Source organism: Schistocerca cancellata, chromosome 1 (assembly GCF_023864275.1).
Source record: "Schistocerca cancellata isolate TAMUIC-IGC-003103 chromosome 1, iqSchCanc2.1, whole genome shotgun sequence".
Lineage (NCBI taxonomy): Eukaryota > Metazoa > Arthropoda > Insecta > Orthoptera > Acrididae > Schistocerca > Schistocerca cancellata.
The window spans coordinates 902,115,853-902,136,622 of NC_064626.1; the positions used below are offsets into that span (position 1 = coordinate 902,115,853).

General features: G+C 40.0%; 1 protein-coding gene across 2 annotated transcripts in view; it reads right to left on the reverse strand.

Moving 5' to 3' along the window:
• LOC126190902 (exportin-6-B) overlaps nt 1–20,770 on the reverse strand; it is a 348,598-nt gene that overhangs the window by 281,932 nt on the left and 45,896 nt on the right. For both annotated transcript variants that reach the window (XM_049931537.1, XM_049931530.1), the window contains exons 2-3: nt 14,034–14,237; nt 9,837–10,034 (exon numbers count right to left, since the gene is read on the reverse strand). In XM_049931537.1, coding sequence (XP_049787494.1) covers nt 9,837–10,034; nt 14,034–14,237 — 402 coding nt within the window. The remainder of the gene's footprint in view (nt 1–9,836; nt 10,035–14,033; nt 14,238–20,770) is intronic.

Genomic DNA, 20,770 nt, shown 5'->3' on the forward strand with positions numbered 1-20,770 from the left:
GTTTCAATTTACGTTTTCCATCCTGGAATGTGTGATGTCGAGAGCATATCTTACGAGTAATTGTACATTACTTTTCAGGTCCGCCACATTGTCACTTACTATATAACAGATCGCGAATAACTTCATTCGCATAATTATTGATCGAAGTTTGACTTCGGTTTTCCAAGGCTGTCCCTCATCCTTGAAAATTTAATTACAAATAGTAAACATTCAAATAAAAGATAAAATTCACTACAACTTCATGAAAATGCACTCTTTTTTTTCTCATTATATTACCTCTCAAACATCATATAAACTAAATAATGTGACCAACGATGAAAAAAATATACATTAAAACGTAAGTGGTAGCGGGATTTGAAATGCTACAACCCGGATGCAACACACGAATGCTAACTACTTGACCACAATGACTTCTTACAACTATTGACAAAATTTAGAGAACAGGCATTTGAAGCTGACTGTTGGACGATTTTGCTGCTGCCGACATATATTGTGTGTAAGGACCACAAAGATAAGATACGAGAAATTAGGGCTCATACAGAGACATACACACAGTTTTTTTTCCCTCGCTCTATTTATGAGTGGAAGACGAAGGGAAATGACAAGCAGTGGTACAGGGTACTCGCCGCCACGCACTGTATGGTGGCTTGTGGAGTACCGTCAAACAGGGTGATTTCGGACACCGGGGCAAATTCGGACAGTACGGCTTATTTGCTCTTTGCCACTGCGTAGAAACAAAGAGTTATATATTTTAACGTCCATGCGCCAGTTATTTTAAGCGCAAGATTGCATTTATCGCTTTCCATAACTTTTATTTTGCATCAATTGGTTTCCTAGGAGAATAATTGACGAACAGTCTCAGTGTTAAAAATCCATGCATTATTGTCAAGTGGAAACTTTCTATTGTTGCGCTGAGCGGGAAGTTATTGTAACCGTAATTGTTGGCGTGCTCAGTAGCTAACAGTATTGAGACAATTTCTGTACAAGTTTGTCGAGTTTCTCATGCAAGGTTATAAAATATTGACAGTTTTTGTAAAACTGGTACTGTGTGGGGTGATTTTGGACAATGCCAAGAACTTATAAGAGCAGGAGAGGTCCTACAGTGTGGTGTAATTATGACCAGGAACTTTTAGATAAAGCTGTTCGTGAAATTCAGAGTGGTAAATTATCGTACAGAAAAGTGCGTGATTTGTATGGTATACCTAAATCAACCATACAAAATAAAATGCAGAAAGCACATCCGAAAGAAATGGGAGGACAGCCAGTGCTAAATAAAGAAGAAAAAGAAATGTTGAAACAAGGTATCTTGAGGGCTGCACATTGGGGAATTCCCTTCACTAAATTGGATATTAAATATTTAGTTAAAGGCTACCTTGATAAATCTGGCTGAAAAGAGAAGAAATTTCATAATAATTTGCCAGGAGAAGAATGGGTGCATTTATTCCTCAAACGACAGTCAGAAGATCTTTCAGTTTGCTTAAACGAAAATATTAAACAAGCTCGTGCAGAAGTGACAAAGAGACTATTAAGATGTTTTTCTCAAATATCAAGGCAAAGCTGGAAAATCTATTGCAAAATAAAAACTTATCTGCAATACATAAAATTCATTCTATCATTCCATATCACTTATTCATAACAAAGGGCTACCTTAAAATCAAATAACAAGCATGTAGAATTTAAAAAAAAAAAGACAGTAACTGTCCCAATTCGCCCTCTATATAATGTAACTTTGGACAGAGATTTAAAAAACACATGTGTCCGAAATCACCCCAATCCATGGGGTGACTTCGGACACTTTATTTGACTGCCTCAGATAAATATACCTACACATACACTTTCTGGTTCTGCGATATTTTATTCGTTACACATATACCCTACCACTTCCATAACAATCAATTTAATCTAACAATATATACGAAAGTTACAATCAAAATAACAACAAAACCAACCGAAATCACCCCGTCTGATGGTATCTGTGCAGATGTAGATGTAGATTTAAGAACAGAAACACACACACACTCATTTATAAGGTACCCAGAAACCTGTCTAATACACTCACTGTTAGTGTACATGCAAATATGTGGTTTGTTAATTATTTTACTATAAACATACACAACAAATTAAGTGAATGAGCCATAAGAATAAAGCATCTGGTGGCAGCATGCATTATAGTTGCTTACAAGTTGCGACAGGTGACAGTGATCACAAGTCTGTTTCACGGCCAAGCAGCAATAACAGCATTGATTCCTTTGCATCATATGAATCACCTTGGACAATTATGTTATTGTAAATAGTGATATTTGCATCAACATAAATACGACATTAAGCAAATCAAATTCAGTGGGCAGTATGAGGAAGAGTAAGCAGCAGCAGCAGATTACTTTGTTTTATTGTGCTTCAGAATAATTTACACACAAATTTACACACACAACTACCAAAAATAACACTCAAGATGGAACAATGAAATTTATGGAATTGTGCATGTAAAGGGAAATGCATATGACAGCTCATATTCTGCTGTATGCAAGATCTCAGATTTTGCTGTCTTGCCACGGTTTGTTGTCAGTTTCACTTACAAAATGATTGCCAATTGCATCTCTGTTTCTTACAGCTGACAGATTTCTTCTACTTGATCAAAGTTTGTGGCAAAGCCAAATTCTTTCTCAATAAATGTGTCTTCTAGTTCATGACACCCTAAACACGATATGCTTTAGTTACACCAATAGCCAAGATTCAGTTACCATATATAAGATTCAATTACCACAAATCAACAGCAAATATATATTTTCACATTCATTGCTCGTTGAAGCAAAAACCATTCGGTTGACAACATTACAACAAAAACAGTTACTGAATGTTTCTGAATGAAAGTGTTAGTGTAGACAAGAAAAATAACACACACGCGCACACACACACACACACACACACACACACAGTAAGTTAGCTAGTTAATTCTGCCGCTGGGCCTGTGATTGTATCCAGTTTTACAACGAAAATAACTCTTAGTGCAATGTGAACTTAAAATGCAACTATAACTGATTTCATAAAGCACATATGAAGGAGAAACATAAGCCAGAACTCCATATAGCATGCAGTCACAGCATGGAGAGTGGTGCGTTATAGCTTGCCATGGCCAAATGCCAGAATTTATCACTTATTTACTCGGGACTGGAAAGAGATACGGCTCTCCTCCCAGGTTAAAAACAATTTCGATGTGTTAGCTACATTTCATACTCAGCAATGTATCTAAAATGCACCAAATGTAAACTGGCTGACAACTACACTTATCATAACAAACTTTTTGAAATATGTACAGTGCTTACTTAATTTTGAAATGGCAAAATAACTATAAGCAATATCGAAAAGAGAGCCAGTTCTTTATAAAGTTGCAATATCAGGCAGTAAGGTAAGAAAGAACCAAACTCTTTTAGTTTCCTCAAAAATGAATGATAAAATTTGCATAGCAGAGAACACATGTGTATCCAAAAACAGTGCTTTTAATTTTTCCTGTGAAAAATAGAAGTTCTACTGAAAAACTTACTACAGAGACGGATGTAGCTTTGATTACTTTACATAAGTCATTAATTAAATTGACTCAAGTTAGAACACCTTCACCATATGAAGAAGACACAGTGCATGCCAAGCTACTACTGTGTATCTACCATGCCAATTGTCATATCACTAGTCCACATCAGTGAGGCCCTGCCTAATATTGAGAACTTAAAATTTTTCTTACATTACAGATGGAAATAAGAAGATGGTATTTTCAGAAAGGGGTGGGGTGATGAGATGGAGCAGCAACTTGTCAACAAGTTAAAAGACAACTTTAGACACAAAGAAGGGTAGTGATATTTAGACACTGGCAAGAGATGATAAGAGCTGTTAATCACATGATAAACGAGCTAGAAACAGAAGATTAGTGTTTAACATACTGTTAATGAGCTAACACACTTCGCAAAACATCTAAGGTCATAAGCGCCCAGTATAGAACCATAGAATGCTGGGATTGCGAGGGTAAAAACCGTTTCGAGGTCAAATACAGAAAGGAAGAAAAAACAAATATAAAAAGTCAAGACATTATGGAAGAGTATCTAAAAGATGGCGACAAGACACCGGAGTCACCAGGTAGAAATCAAATCTCTTTTGTCATATTACTGCTTTTTAAAAAACTTAATACGCGAGTCACAGCTCGCACATCATCCACTAAAATGTCCGTCAAAGCGGGTGGCAGCCCGACCCCAAGACGTAAGTTGCTAAAATAGGGGCAAAGGATCAGGAAATGTCTGACTGTTAATGGCTGGCTACATAAAGGACAGCTTGGTGCAAGGTCACCACTCAACAAGTGGCAGTGACTAAAGTGGCATGCCCTATTCTCAACTGAGCTAACATTATTTCCTCACAGCAAGGCGGCCAGGAGGAAGTCGACCAGGCTGTTGGGAGAGGTTTGACTTCTCTGAGTTTGTTCCCATGAAGGGAGCACCAATGGTCATGCCAAAGTGATGTGATACGCCAATAGAGAAAAGTACAAATATCTTGCAAGGGAACAGAGTAAGAGGCGGGCCGACCGAGATGGACTGCGGCCTTGGTTGCAGCATCAGCAGTGTCATTCCTAGGCACACCAAAATGGCCAGGAACCTACATGAACATCACTTGGGCTCCCCCATCCGGGAACAAATGGAGGCAATCCTAGATCCATTGAACGATGGGGTGGATTGGATCTGGATCATCCAGACTCTAAAGGGCACTGAGGGAGTCGGAGCATATCACACAGCAAGTGAGCTGGTGCCTCCTGACGTAGTGAACAGCCTGATAGAGGGCAAAAAGCTCTGCAGTAAAAATTGTGCACTGGGCGAGAAGCCGGTATTGAAATTTATCATCCCTGATGACAAAAGCACAGCCAACACTGTGGGTGGACTTGGAACCATCAGTGTACAAAAATACGCTATCGGCAAGTTGTGAGCAAAGTTCGAGAAATTTGCAGCGATAGGTCAGTTCAGGAGTTGAATCCTTTGGGAATGAGCTGAGGTCAAAATGAACACAAACCTGTGCCTGAATCCAAGGTGGTGAAGGGCTCTCACCCATTTGGAAAGTGGCAGGAAGTATGAACTGCAGCTGCTGAAGCAGGTGACCAAAGCGGAAACCGGGAGGCTGCAGAGAAGAAACGTACATCTCGTATTGATGGTCAAGAACGTCATCAAAAAACGGTCAAAGGTTGCGTGGGCTGGCATGGAAGAAAGCTGACATGCATACCTACTGATTGGATGTTGCGCCGGTATGACAGTGGTAGTTCACCGGCTTCTGCGTAGAGACTCTCAAGTGGGCTAGTATGGAAGGCACCAGTGGTGAGATGGATCCCCAAATGGTGTACTGTATTTAGACGGCGTAAGATAGACTGCGGTGCAGAAAAGTAGACAATGCATCCATAATCTGACTTTGAGCAGACAAGAGATCAATAGAGGTGGAGGAGGATAGTCCGGTCAGCTCCCCAAGAGGTACCACTCCATACATGAAGGACACTGAGGGACTGGGTGCAGCGTGCAGCCAGGTAAGACATGTGGGGAGACCAACTGAGTTTCCTATCGAACATAAGCTCTAAGAACTTCGTTGCATCCATGAACGGGAGAGCATTTTGGCCCAGTTGCAAGGACAGTGGAAGAAACTGCCTTGTATTGCCAGAAGTTGACACAAACAGATTTGGTAGCAGAAATGTGGAAACCATTTGTGGCACTTCACAAATAGAGATGGTCCAGACAACGCTGAAGGCAGTGTTGCAGGAGACATGTCCACTGGGAGCTGCAATAAATAGCAAAGTCGTCAATGAAAAGAGAGTCGGATATGCCAGCTGGAAGGCAGTCCATAATTGGGTTGATGGCTACGGCGAAGAGGACGACACGCAGTATGGAGCCCTGAGGCACCCTGTTCTCCTGTGAAAAGGTGAGGGATAAGGAGGAACCCACACGTACCTGAAAAACTCAGTCTGTTAAAAATTCCCATATGAAAGTGGGAAGACGACCACGAAGGCCTCATGTGTGCACAGTACGTAGAATGCCTGTCCGCCAACAGGTATCATAGGCTGTCTCCAAATCAAAGAATAGGGCCACTGTTTGTCGCTTCTGCAGAAAATTAAAAATTATTCATGATGAACGTCGACAGGGTGACAATATGATCAACCGCTGAGCGGTGCTTTCGGAACCCATACTGAGCATTAGTGAGAAGATGGTGTGACTCCAGCCACCACACTAATCGACCATTGATCATGCGTTCCATCACCTTACAAACACTGCTGGTAAGGGGAATACAATAGATGGAAGGAAGAGATTTATCTTTACCACACTTAGGTAGGGGAACAATAATAACTTCACGTCAAAGCGTGGGAAATACACCATCCATCCAAATATGGTTGTAGGTATTGAGGAGAAAGCATTTTCCCTCAGGAGGAAGATTCTGCAGCATGAGGACATGGAAGGTATAGGGCCCAGGAGCAGAAGACCTGGATGAGGAGAGAGCACATTCGAGCTCCCTCATAGTAAAAGGAGTATTGGAGCAGTCTCAATTCAAAGAGAGAAAAAAGATATCACGAGCCGCCTCCGCCTGTTTCCAAGGAAGGAAGGTAGGAGGGTAGTGGGTGGAGCTTGAAACCTCTGCAAAGTACAGGCCCAAAGCGTTGGAAACCATGACAGGGTCTACTATGACGTTTCCCGCCACAGACAGACCAGGGATCGGGGAGTGGGCGGTAGTCCCGGAAAGCTGGCGCAGGCCACCCCAAACGAAAGAGGGCAGAGTAAAAATGTTGAACGAGCTGATGAAGGAAATTCAGCATGCTTTCTTGCTTTCCTTATTAGTGCGATGGCACTGCGCGCGTAGTTGCTTGTAGCGAATGCAGTTTGTTAACGTAGGATGACGGTTAAAGACATGAAGCGCACGTCAATGGGCACGAATCGCATTGCCGTACTCCAGTCTACCAAGGGACCAGGACCCGACGGGGAGAAGTAGAAGTACGAGGGATACAGTATTTGGCAACCGAGAGAATAACATCCACGAGGTGCTCAACCTGGTCATCACAGCTGGGATACGGCTGTTTGTCAAAGACTGCCAAGGAGGAATAAAGCCTCCAGTCAGCAAGTGAGAATTTCCAACGAGTGGGCCACTGTGGCGGGGTATGATTGTACAGGCGAGTCACACAAGGGAAGTGGTCACTCGAGTACCTATCAGAAAGAGCACAACACTCGAGATGTCGAGCGAGCTGGGCAAAGCAAATCGAGAGGTCTAAGTGGGAATGTGTGTGTGGAATCAGAGAGAAATGTGGCTTCGCCGGTGTTAAGGCACACAAGATTAAGATGATTAAGAAGATCCGCCAAAAGAGAACCTCTCGGGCAGGCGACAGGCAAGCCCCAAAGAGGATGATGGGCACTGGTGTCACCGAGGAGCAAAAAGGGCGGAGAAAGCTGAGCAACAAGCTGCATCAGGTCCACCCTAGTGACAGCAGAAGACGAAAGGATATAAATGGTGCAGAGGGAAAAAGTAAATTCAGGATGGAAAACACGGGCAGTAACTGCTTGTAGGTGGGTGTGCAAGGGGATAGGACGATGACGAACATCATCTCATAGAAGCAACATGACCCCCACCATGAGCAGGAATCCCCGCCATAGGGGGAAGGTCCATCCACAGCGAAGTAAAATGGGAAAGAGCAAAATAGTCTTGAGGATATAGTTTGGTTTCTTGGAGACAGGCTACAAGCGGACACCGCGATCGCAGGAGCAGCTGGAGGTCTGCCCTGTTAGACTGAAGGCCACGGATATTTCATTGTAAAAGGGCCATAAAATTTAGGAACACCGGAGAACGAAGAAGAAACAATCACCTTGACGACCGCTTAGGGCGAGCTATTGAGGGAGGATCTTTGTCCATCAACTCAGTGGGATCAACGGAGCTTCCCCGTTGTCAGTCAGTTGAAAAGGACCGACAAGTCGAAGAGGGATGACGAGTTGGAGAGGGGGAAGACTGTCTGCCTTTGGATAACCGTTTTGACTTTTGGCGATTGGCTGAAGAGCCAGATGGCTGCAAACTTGAGGTACGCAATAAATCTTCCCGGGAATAATCCTTTTTGATTTGACGGTTCGCAGACTGCGTTGAAACCGTCTTCACTGGTGAGGGCGAAGAACGGGTAGCAGAATCTACAGTCCATGAAGCAGGAGACGGAGTGTCAGTTTGAAGGCGAGGTGACTTTGCCACCATTGAACTGAACTGTAAGTCACAAGTTTGCGTAGCCATGTTTTTCGTGGGATGGAGAGAGGCTAACACAGTGCTGTTGCTTCCAGATGAAGGAACATTCGGTTTACGGCTCACCAACAGTTTCCGGGGAACAGGAAAAGGTATTCATAGAAAGCATTAACCGATCGAAAGTCAGGAACAATGTGCGAGTGGGCACCAAATTGGCAGCTTCCTTCTTCATAACTCTATGAACAGCAGTAACACCTTGATTCTATAGATAATTAGTTATTTTGTCCTCCGTCAAACCATCCAACAGCACGGTGTAGATAACACCGTGGGACGAGTTAAGTATCCTGTGAACCTCCACTTTTATAGCGTATTTGTGGAGGAGTTGGGCCTCGAGTAGTTTCTGGGCCTGGAGAGCACTATCAATTTCCAAAAGCAGAGTTCCATTGCGGAGACAGGAGCATGACTTCACAGGGCCAGCGATGCCATCCACGCCTTTCTGTGTAACAAAGGGGTTTAAAGTAGCAAAAGTCTGGTTTTTGTCTAAACATAAGACGACTAGATATCGAGGCGCAACAGGAAGAGACACTGAGGCAGGAGCCTCATTCCACTTTCTTTTATGTGAAACACTCGGAGAAAGAGAAGGAAAATCAGTCATTGGCAATAAATTCCCCATGATTGCCAGTGTCTCCGATGACGTGCTCCTTTCAGCAGGGCCCCTCCAAAGGGGAGCCCCCGCCTTAGGTGATTGTCCTCACCTTTGGCACACCTCCCGAGCTCAGGGAATCACCCCTCGCTGGGCCTGGCTTGTACTAGGGGGTACGTGCGGGCCCTACATGCCAACCTGAGGCTGGGAATTACCAGTTACCCAGTCTCCTGCTATGCGTCAAATGCATGGGTGGTTGTAAGGCACACACAGGTAAGAGAAAAAAAAATAAGAAGGAAAGGAAGAAAGAAAGGATGGCTTCAAATGCCACAGCAAAGGAAAAAGAGAGCAGAACAGGGAAAGTGGTGGCACAGGGAAAGTGGCGGCGCAGGGAAAGTGGCGGCGCAGGGAAAGTGGCGGCGCAGGGAAAGTGGCGGCGCAGGGAAAGTGGCGGCGCAGGGAAAGTGGCGGCGCAGGGAAAGTGGCGGCGCAGGGAAAGTGGCGGCGCAGGGAAAGTGGCGGCGCAGGGAAAGTGGCAATACAAGAGAGAATATTTCTACAAGCAAACTAATGCAAATGAGCTTCAAGAGCCCATGAAGGCACGAGACACCTCCCCAAGAGAGGGGAAAAGGACAGGATTAGAGGGGACAAGCAGCACAGAAGTGGTTGGTGTATTTAAAAGAAGCTGGAAGTGAAGCGCTAGGATAACATCCCACTGGCAGGGTTATTACATTACAACAGGTATGTCAGTGTTTTATGTTGTTAACAGCCCCATATTAATTGTTGCACTTACAGCGAATGTTAACAACATGGTTTTCCTCTACATTGTCATCAATGCTACTCATTTCAACACTACTTAGAAAAATTTTCACCATTATTCAAACATTGAAAATTAAACAAACCATTGTAATAATAGTAACAAAATCATGCCATCTGATTGTATCGCATAGCTTTTGCTATTTGTTTCACAACTTACTTGTAAAATATTGGTGAAAAAATCTGGATAGAAGTGAGGCCAGTCAAGCCGAGCAATGTCCACAACTAACTTGACTAGTTTATTTCGAATGAAATTTGGTACTGTATTATGGTGTTCCAAAGCGAACTGGTAAAGCATTGACTTTATTTGAGCACGTTCATCCCACATTAGACCAAGCCACTGCTTTGTAATTAATTTCTGTGAACACAAAAAGCACAAGCACAAAAATTAATATGCTGACAGTTACTAAATTTAATCAATTATTTAATTTAAAAAACATACATTATTTAAGAAAATGAACCATATTTTGCAACAGGAACCAACACGAACCAACAAACTACAAGAAAAATTAAGAAACCTGAACCACAGAAGGATTAATGGTAACCATTCACCACAAAACACACACACACACACACACACACACACACACACACACACATACACACACACAGAGAGAGAGAGAGAGAGAGAGAGAGAGAGAGAGAGAGAGAGAGACTGAAATAATCACTACGTTTTCAGAAAATGTCCTAACATACTAACAAAAAACACATTCACCATAGGACTTTCCAGTATCATTCTGAAAAATATGAGATAACTGTACCAAATTATGATGTTTAGTTCCTTTGTTTAGTCCAGTGAACTGCAGTGTGTTTTCAGATAAAACCAGTATTAAATGAAAAACAAAACTGTTTATACAACTGTAGTGAATACTATTTTAAATAAAGCAGGTAAAGGCTTTCTCGGTATACTTTTGACTGATATGTTAGACTGGTTCATCAGTTTGTGTAGTTTTTGTTTTGTATGTAGGTATTTCAGTTGCTTTGGGTTTATTTATAGATTGCCATTTTTTATTTGTAGTTCATTGTTGCTATTTGAGTTTACATATTGTCATTTTGTCATTTGGAGATAGTGAGTGGAGTGTGGATGCTAGAAAATGTAGCGTGAAGTAAAGAAATGTGAAAATTTCTGACATATTCTTCTGTTTGAGTTAACAGAGGGCGACTGCAGCAGAGGCAGCCAGAAACATTAGCACCATGTAAGCGGATAATTTCACTGGACAATGCACAGCAAGAAAGTGGTTTTCTTGTTTTAAGAAGGACGGTCTTGACATTAGTGATGCTTCACATTCAGGAAGACCTTTGGGGTTTGATGAAGATCGCTTAAACTCATTAATCCACAATGATCCACGTCAGTGTACTCAAGAACTGGCAAATGTGATGAATTGTGATCATTCTACCATCGCACATCATTTGAGTGCAATGGGGAAGGTTAAAAATAATAAATAAATGAATCGGGTGTATGGATACTGCATGCTCTAAGCCAAAGTCACAAAAATCTCTGCTTCCCCAGCATAACACCACCACCAACCGTCCCTATCCTGTATCGTTACTGGTGATTGGAAGCGGTGTCCTTATGCTAACATAAGGAAAACAAAGGAATGGTTGACTCCAAACAAAATAACAACTCCCCATATTAAACCCTGTGTGCATCCACAAAAGATAATGTTATGCATCTGGTTGAACATACTGTGGCACACTACTAAATGCTTCCTTGAGGTGTAAACATCATTGCTGATATTTATTGTCAACAACTGAGATGTCTTGCAGAAGTAATCCATGAACAACAACCACTAAACTGTGTAAACTGATGCTACTCAATGATGGTGTCATGTAGAAAAAGGTGTAATTAGATGAATGGTGAACACTAACTTCACTTAATGAAGGTTTATTTAGCACTTGCACTTACAAGAGCGCAGAGCGAACTGCCTCCGGCTAGAACACATACAATGTAGAACATTCCAGTAGAATGATTCTTGACATTTGTGGATACTTCTAGAATGTACTCGAACCGAATATAGATATTAAAATTGTACAGTCCAGGTGAGTTTTGAACTCACAATCCTCCATGCAACAGTTTAGTAACACAACCACTACACCACGGAGCTACTCAGCTTCTTCTGTGACAATAGCATCTGTCCGCAATCTACGAGACTGACAAAAAGCACTGTACAGAAGTTGAAATGGGAAGTCATTCTCCAACAACCTCAGTCACCTGACTCTGCCATCCCAAATTCTCACCTTTTCCTCTCTCTATCTAACAACCTTCAAAGAGCTTCCTTTTCAGATGAAAACGTGATCCGAACATGGCTCAATGTGTTCTTCACCTCAAAATTGTATGATTTCTACAGTTGTGGAATCAGGAAGTTATCCCTATGTTGACAGACTGTTGTAAATATTGAAGGAGAATATATTATTGATGACAATAGTCTCTGTTATGGGTAACTGTTGTGTTTATTAAACTTGTGGAGAAACTCTACAAACCAATGCACCAACCCAATTTATCTCTCAAACTGGTATGTAGTGACACTTCAGTCTTCTAAATTTCTCATCTCAACAGTGAAAGAACTTTGGGGGTACAATTTACTAATTCTTTCTTGAAGTTCATGTCACTGGTGGCATTAATGTGAGTGGGTCATGCCACACTCATCAGCACCTCAACAAGTTAGTAGGTAGTCATATAAAATTAAAATAATTGAAGAGCAATAAAAATATATTAGCAACAAGCTAAAATTTTAAAGCACAAAAGAAGTGTATAAAATGTCTTGGGACGTCTACAATGAAAATGCTAATTGATTAAATTTGGTGTGATGATCGAGCTAATTGTTCCTTCTCATCATTACTTACAAACTGGGAGAATAAACAGGACAGTACATTGTCAACTAAAATAGGCTGGCCACGCACCCAATTATGAAATTCAAAATCCCCAAGCTGGATGACTTTTACTGAAATGTCCCCAAGACAACATTCTCACTGGTGCATGAGCCCTTGCATCAAAGATCGATGTCTAATCTGAAGGACAATAAGAAGCACTTTGTCTCACCTCAAGAGGCTTGAAGTACCTACACCACAACCAATCTGTTTTCCCAATCCCTGACTTCTAGTCATTCATACTCCAATGACTCATACTTTTGCACCTTAACTCTGAGGTCACTGCATGAAGAGGGACTTCACACAGTTCAATGGCACCTTTTGTGGACGAGTTCAAGGCTGCTTTATCCATCAATTCATTGTACTGAATGCTAACCTAGAAACTAAGTAAACTGTCACAGCCCCTCTCACCTTCCATCATCACACAATGAATCCCTCTATTCCTCTCTCCTCACTGACAAAGGAACATGTTTTTTCTGAGCACTAGGGGTATTGCTTTCCATTTCTATGGACATCACTGGGAGGTGTACCTCCTGAGTAGAAGTACCAGCCATTTGACACTCTGAAAATTATTGCCTGTATGTTTGCACTCCCAAGAAGTATTTTTTTTTTTAACCATGTCCTTTTTATCTCCAGTGTGAAGAGTTCCCTACTTCAATAATTCACCATTCTGTTCTTGAAATTCTACAGCCATTATATAGGTAATAAGCAACTTTTGCCATGCACTGGCTAGCTCAGTATCTATACATATTATAAATTAAAGTTCCCTGGCATACTTTTCTACTGGTATATGAAGGCCAATCTCAGGGTGTATTGTAGGGATTTTGAAACTATTTTCACTAACAGATACACTGACTTACAAAAAAGATTTGTGTATATAATTTATTACTGCCATGCCGGACAAGTTATCTGGAAGTAGTTAATTAGTGCTACCTGTGCGAAGCCAGGGCACGTCACTAATATAATCTCTGCTTTTATATAGTTTACATTAAATCACGTAGCTTATCATTTTTCATCCTGCATACATACTCATTATATACTGTAATCCTATTTATGAATTCCTCCATCACAAATATGTAATAGTGAAATGTACAACAAAAAAAAAAAAATTTTTTTTCCAAGGGAGCATCACACAAGGTGCAGTAGCTTAAGCTGCATAGGCTATGCAGAAATTACAGTCATTGTTAACATTACATAGTTTTGTCCTTGTTAACTGAAAGAGCACAGAAAACAAAATCACATATTGAGTCTTTAAACATGATGCATAAGAAGTAATTGGGCATTTAGTACTAACATTCTCAGCTGTATCAGAAACTTCTATAGGCAACATTACATTTCAGATACAAAGATTAGTATTACACTTGACAGATGGAAGTAATACATCTTTGAATACAGCATATTTTACAAACAGATGCGTACCAGATGTCTATCGTGCAAACTGTACTTAATAATTATTTGCAGTATGTAAATGACCAAATCTATTACTCACTTCAATAGTATTCAGACTGTACATGCAGACATACTGATTGCTGGAATGTGACATAAAATAAATGCAATGTTTCCATGCTCCTTGCTGGTTACTGAAGTCATGAAGCACTGTTTCAATTTCTCGTTTCCTGTCATTGCTAGTCTCTGGAGCAAAAAATTCATTCATCAAAGCCTCAAGAGCTGCAAGTGATTGTGATTCAGTAGCCTGAAATATAAAAATCATAAATTAACACCATTTATTATATATTTTTGCAAATATTTATCAAAATCTACCTACTGCACTTACTGAAATAAAATACACACAGAACTCAATTAATTAGCAATAAGAAAATAAATATTCTTGGAAAATTTACCAGGAATATGGATTTTTGTTGCTGTCAAAAATAATTTGTAAGTAATCATGGATATTCATTACTCACACTTAAGATTAGTGGCAAACTCTAAAAACACAGGATGTTTGTTAACAATTTACGGCATGCTAAAATTCGATGCACTCAAATTCTGTTGTCAGATGTTATGTAAACATGATAAATATTTGAACAAAAGTACCAAGACTAAGTTCCACTTAGTACACTAGAAGTTAATGTCTAGAATACGCCCAATGTCAAGCATAACAGTTTCCCTCTGCGACGGACAGTTTGGCAATACATCAGCTTTGTGTAGCCAGTAGCACGATTGCTTTAAATTTAGATAATAATCTGAATATTGAACTAGATCTGTGACTGTTTAGGGCTTAGCTACATACAGAACTCAGCACATAGTTCTTAATGGGATGACATCAAGAGATGTAATGGTAATTTCAGGCAAACCCCACATCCATTTTACAGGGTCATTACTATAAATGAAATCTAGTGGGTAATGTCGGAAGCTCCACAAGGCTGTTCGTAGATGACGCTGTTTACCTAAAGGAAGGTTGCAGAAGACTAGCAAAATGCAGGAAAAATTGAATGGTATTGATATTTGGTGCAGGGACTTGTGGTTGACTCTGAAACTACATAAACATATTGTACTGCATATTCATTGGTGAAGACATCCATTACTGAATGATTATGCAACTGATAATAAATCACGGGAACTGGAAACAATCATAAAATACCTATGGAGACACAGTTGTAGCAAAAGCAGATGTCAGGCTGAGATTGGTTGGGAGATTTTTTTTAAATTGATTTTTCTCATTTTGAGAGCACTGAAAGGTGATCTATCTGTTTTGATTGTAAAAGACTATTCAACAGCCATGATCACATAAACTATTTCTTTATTTAAGACAACCGGTTTCAACAAACTTTGTTGTCATCTTCAGGTCTGAAAATTTTTTGCTGTATAACACGTTCATGTTACACTGAACCTCACGCACAAGATGTCATGTGGATAAAAATTAGCACATTATAATGTGCTCATTTATTACACTTGGCATTATAATGTGCTGATTTTTATCCACTTAACACCTTGTGCGTGAGGTTCAGCACGAAATGAACATGTTTTACAACAAAAATTTTAAGACCTGAAGACGACAGCAAAATCTTTAGAAATTGTCTTAAATAAAGAAATGGTTCATGTGATCTTGTCTGGTAAACAGCTTTTTTCTTTTCTAATTTTTTCAAAAAATACATCCCAGAAAATAGTGGCTTACAATACACTTGTTTAACCAATTCTAGAATACAGCTTATCAATGCGTGAAACTTATCAGATTGGAATAACAGAAGAGACACAGATGAAATGAAGAGTAGTACATTTTGTCAAGAGGTTGTTTAGTAAGCGCAAGAGACTTACAGAGATGTAAAACAGATTTGTTGTGAACCATGGAGAGGTTTACTGTTGAAATTCCAATGATGTTCTTTCAAATAGTCGTCAGGCAACATATTACTTGCTATCACGTGTCTTGCAAAATGACCACAACTAAAATAAGAGAAATTAGAGCTCACATGGATGCTCGCGATTAGTTGTTCTTCACACACAACCTCCCCTTTCCATTCCTATGTGGATTATTCCATTAGGAGTCACACATGGTCAAATTTCTGTTGTGGACATAAGGACTAGGCCGTTTTTAGGATAAATCATGACAACAGGCTCCCCTCTCAACCACAAGATAGTATGTACCACACAAGTCATCACTCGCTAGATATCATAGAAGAAAAAAAAAAGGGGGGGGCATCATAAGGACAAACACCGCATAAATTTTCCCAGAATTATCTATTCTTCATTAAAGATGCAATCTATTAAAAATAAAGCACACTAGCTCACACCTGAATTATCTTTGAACAGCTTTGCATTACAGAGCACCATTGCAGAGACACTGAAATACAGCAAATAGTGCTATCACTATCTGTGTAAATTGCTAGTGCAGAACTATCTTAAATGATGAGGAATCACATATTTATGCCAGGAACAGCACACATTTTAAATCTGAAGAAGACTGGATGCCAATTAGTGCAGATAAACATTCTGAAACTGCAGCTGTTGAACTAACAACATTAGGCTTCAACCAAAAGTTAATCATTCTGCTGTACTTCTAACACTCACATAGTGGTAATGTGAACACTTTTTTCAACAAATTAAGTCCTGGAAAGAGTCTAATTCAACCAAACTAAGTAATAACTTTCTAAAACCGTGAGAACATTTTTGGAATGACAGATGTGGTAAACACTGTTATCTGCATCTCAGCAAGTTCAGCATCAGTCTTAGAACTCTTACTTACGGATACTGGAAGTGAAAACTGTATAGTATTTATAAAGCATTATGGCCTCTGTTAACTACTGTCAGGTAATAAAGCTACAGACAGCCTCGGTAAAATCTGCAAACCTGCAGGACTATCTTCTTGAAACACAAATTACATACTTTTTCTAAAGCACTGGCAAAACAAACCTTAAGTAAAATATGGAGTTTCAGTCTTCGATCGCTATTCTTTATTTTCAATTACCGGTTTCGGGCTAGCTGCCCATCTTCAGATCATATGTTGTAGTTACAGAGTAACTTTTCCGTACAGAACACACTGTTCACTCGAGTGAACAGTGTGTTCTGTACGGACAAGTTACTCTGTAACTACAACATATGATCTGAAGATGGGCAGCTAGCCCGAAACCGGTAATTGAAAATAAAGAATAGCGATCGAAGACTGAAACTCCATATTTTACTTATTGAACGATCGCGGAATTCCCAGTGAGACAACTATGTCTAGTTTTGATAAAAACAAACCTTGGTTGAAGCGTATATGCAAAACAAAATAGATATTAATATGGTTATAATAGAAGGAAACATTCCATGTAGGAAAAATATACCTAAAAACATAGATGATGTGACTTACCAAATGAAAGTGCTGGCAGGTCGACAGACACACAAAAACGAACACAAACATACACACAAAATTCAAGCTTTCGCAACAAACTGTTGCCTCATCTGGAAAGAGGGAAGGAGAGGGAAAGACGAAAGGATGCGGGTTTTAAGGGAGAGGGTAAGGAGTCATTCCAGTCCCGGGAGCAGAATGACTCCTTACCCTCTCCCTTAAAACCCACATCCTTTCGTCTTTCCCTCTCCTTCCCTCTTTCCTGATGAGGCAACAGTTTGTTGCGAAAGCTTGAATTTTGTGTGTATTTTTGTGTTCGTTTTTGTGTGTCTGTCGACCTGCCAGCACTTTCATTTGGTAAGTCACATCATCTTTGTTTTTAGGTATAAAATAGACATTAAGTTCTCTAAATTCTGCACACTGTTTACATTACTTTTTGAAGGACTATTTTCATAATCAGCCACTGCAGCAACAGCAGCTAAGGAAAATAGGTGGACAACTGTGAGTATTAGAAAGCCGTCCCAGATGTTTAAATTTCTCATTCTTTGCAAAAAACACTACAATAATCCAAAGTTCCTAGTAGCACTCACAGTTGAAAAAAGTAATTCAGTGGCAATATAATATATAATGCAAAAAATAAAACCAAAATAATATTGGTTGTCATAAAACATGGAACTGGAAAAGACAGACAAATATAAAAACATACAAATGAAAGATGGGAGTAGAGTGATAGGAAATCCTCAGGAATTGGCAAATCTTTTAAGTGACTATTTCTCTTTACTGAAGAGAAGTTGCATCATCATCATCTTGAAACACATTTAGTATCCTCAATCAATTACACTGCAAGCACTGTGACAATATTTCTCACAATAAAGCTTATAGTGAGGAAAATAATACAGACATTAAAGAAAAGTAAGAAGTCAACAGGTACAGATGAGATTCCAGTCTCTGTTCTGAAGGTGTGCATAGACAGCACACCGATCTCCTTAACAGACATAATAATTGCATCATTTAGGCCAGATATTTTTACTGAGCACCTAAAGGATGAACAGTTTGTGTCATTACTAAAGAAAGGTAATGCAGAGTGTACAGAAAACAAGCCAATATCGTCGTCGTCAGCATTTTCAATAATAACTGAATCAACTGTGAAAAACAGACTAATTAGTTACATGAATAACCACAAATTATTTAAGGAATTACAATTTGGTTTCCAAAGAGAGATCAGTACAATGTCAGCTATAATAGGGTTCACAAAATTGGTACGTTAAGCTCTTGAGAAAGATAACTTTGCTACAGGCATATTCTTAACCTTGTCCACGGCGTTAGAACTGTTGGCCATAAAATGTTAGACTAGAAGCACTAAGTGGGTAAGAGGAATAGCAAATGAATGGTTCCAGTCTTACCTGTAAAATAAAGTGCAAAGGCTAGAAATGGTTCATACATCTGCTGACGCCAAATTTTTAGTAGATCAACTGCCAGACAAGAAACACACACTGAACAGTCACATTAATGTTACCATCACTCAAAAGCCGGAATAACCGCCTTTTGCAGCATGGTCCGCTGCAAGATGTGCAAGAAGAGAATCAGTGAGATTTGGAAGATACTGACAGGGATGTGCAGCCATGCCGACTCCAGTGCCGTGGCCAGCCCTGCTAGGTTTCTCAGTTGAGGATCAATGGCGCGTAAAAACAAACTGCTTGTAAAGGTGAATGTGATTCCTAAGGACAGATGCAAACTTGGGTTGATTCATTGTGCTTTCCAGAATGATGAAATCACCCAGGGAACGCCACAAAAACATAACACTCTGGTCTGGACCCTTCGGTTTTAGACGTTTCACACTGAACACACCATTGGCCATCTACCCAATAGATTATAAAATGTGCTACTTGTCACCACTCAGTGAATGCCCAGTTGTGGTATTGGCATGCAAATTCCAGGCTTCATTGCCAACGAGCAGCAGCCAGCATGGGTAAATGAACCAAGTGCCTGCTTCAGAGGCCAAAACGCAGCAATGTTTGCTGAATGGTCATTGAGGAGATGCTGTTGGTAGCCCCTTGGTTCATCTGGGCAGTCAGTTGCTCAACAGTTGCACTTATATTAACTTGTATAGCTCTCTGCAGCAGTAATTCACCCATCTTCTACAGTCCACGATGCACCACAGTTATCTTGGGGTCAGTTTTGGATAGTGCCATTTTACCATGCATGGAACACTGTGACATGCAAACAGTTTACAAACTTAGTCATTTCAGAAATGCTTCCACCCTTTGCCCAAAAGCCAATGATCATTCTCTTTTGGACATCATATTAATCACTCCATTTTAACATTATGACAATGACTGCATTGTTTTCTGCCTCCCCACTGACACGCTTTATATACCCTCCTGTGCTAGTGCTGACACCTGTCATCCATGAGTAGCTGTTATACGCTGCTGTCGAACATACACAGTGGTCACAATGATGTGAAGGGGCTGTGTATAAACAAAGGAGTGCCTCAGGGTAGCATACTGGGGCTAATTCTGATGTTCTATGCAGTCAATGTTCTCCTTGCTGTTAATGGCAATATCATAACCACTGATAAAACACCAAAACTCTTAGTAGATAAAGCAAATGAGACACTTGAGAGTGTTTACAGGCTGTATGTAATAATTTAACATCAAGCACAAAGAAAACAAACAGTATGCACTCCAACACGAAGAGGAAAAGCAACACCGGCAGATTCAGAATAAATGATAAACCCGTAGACTGCATAACACAAAGTTTTTAGGGATAAACATCGATTGCCAATCGACACAGAATGAATACACAAAGATGTCAGCATAAAGAATGTCACTGGCGTGTTATCAGTGTTCTAGTAGCGATTTGTAACAGCCAATGTCTTGGGATGACATACTATTCCAAAGTACACTCACACAATGGGGTCCTTTTCTTGGTATGAAAGGTGCAGAACATGGGCACCATTTTCAAACTGCATAAAAGGACCATAAGAATAATAACTAAATGTAATTAATAACTTAAATACACAGCATTAATGTTCCAAAATAATATTTATTTAATAGTTTTCTATGAACTGGCTTCTGTCTTCTTAGGCTATGTCAGCTAACTTAATACTAAAACAAAGTCCACACAACTTCAGCAAGAATTTATAGCTGCCCAAAGACATTTTATGACTCTACTGATGCAAAACATAATGCATAATGTAATGGCAAACTATATGAATGCATATAGCTAAAAATGTTGTACAAATGAGTAATGGCATAGGGTACTATGTCATATGGATAAACTGGTGAATGTGATGAACAGACCAAAAAAGGGGGGAGGGAGAATGTAATCTATGGAAATTGGGTGTTGAACAGTTATAACAAGTGTATTATCTAATGGTGAGAGAAATAAGGGTTGAGTATGCTATCAATCAGGTAGCAAAGGTTACAGTCCTAATTGATGACATATTCAGCAAAAAG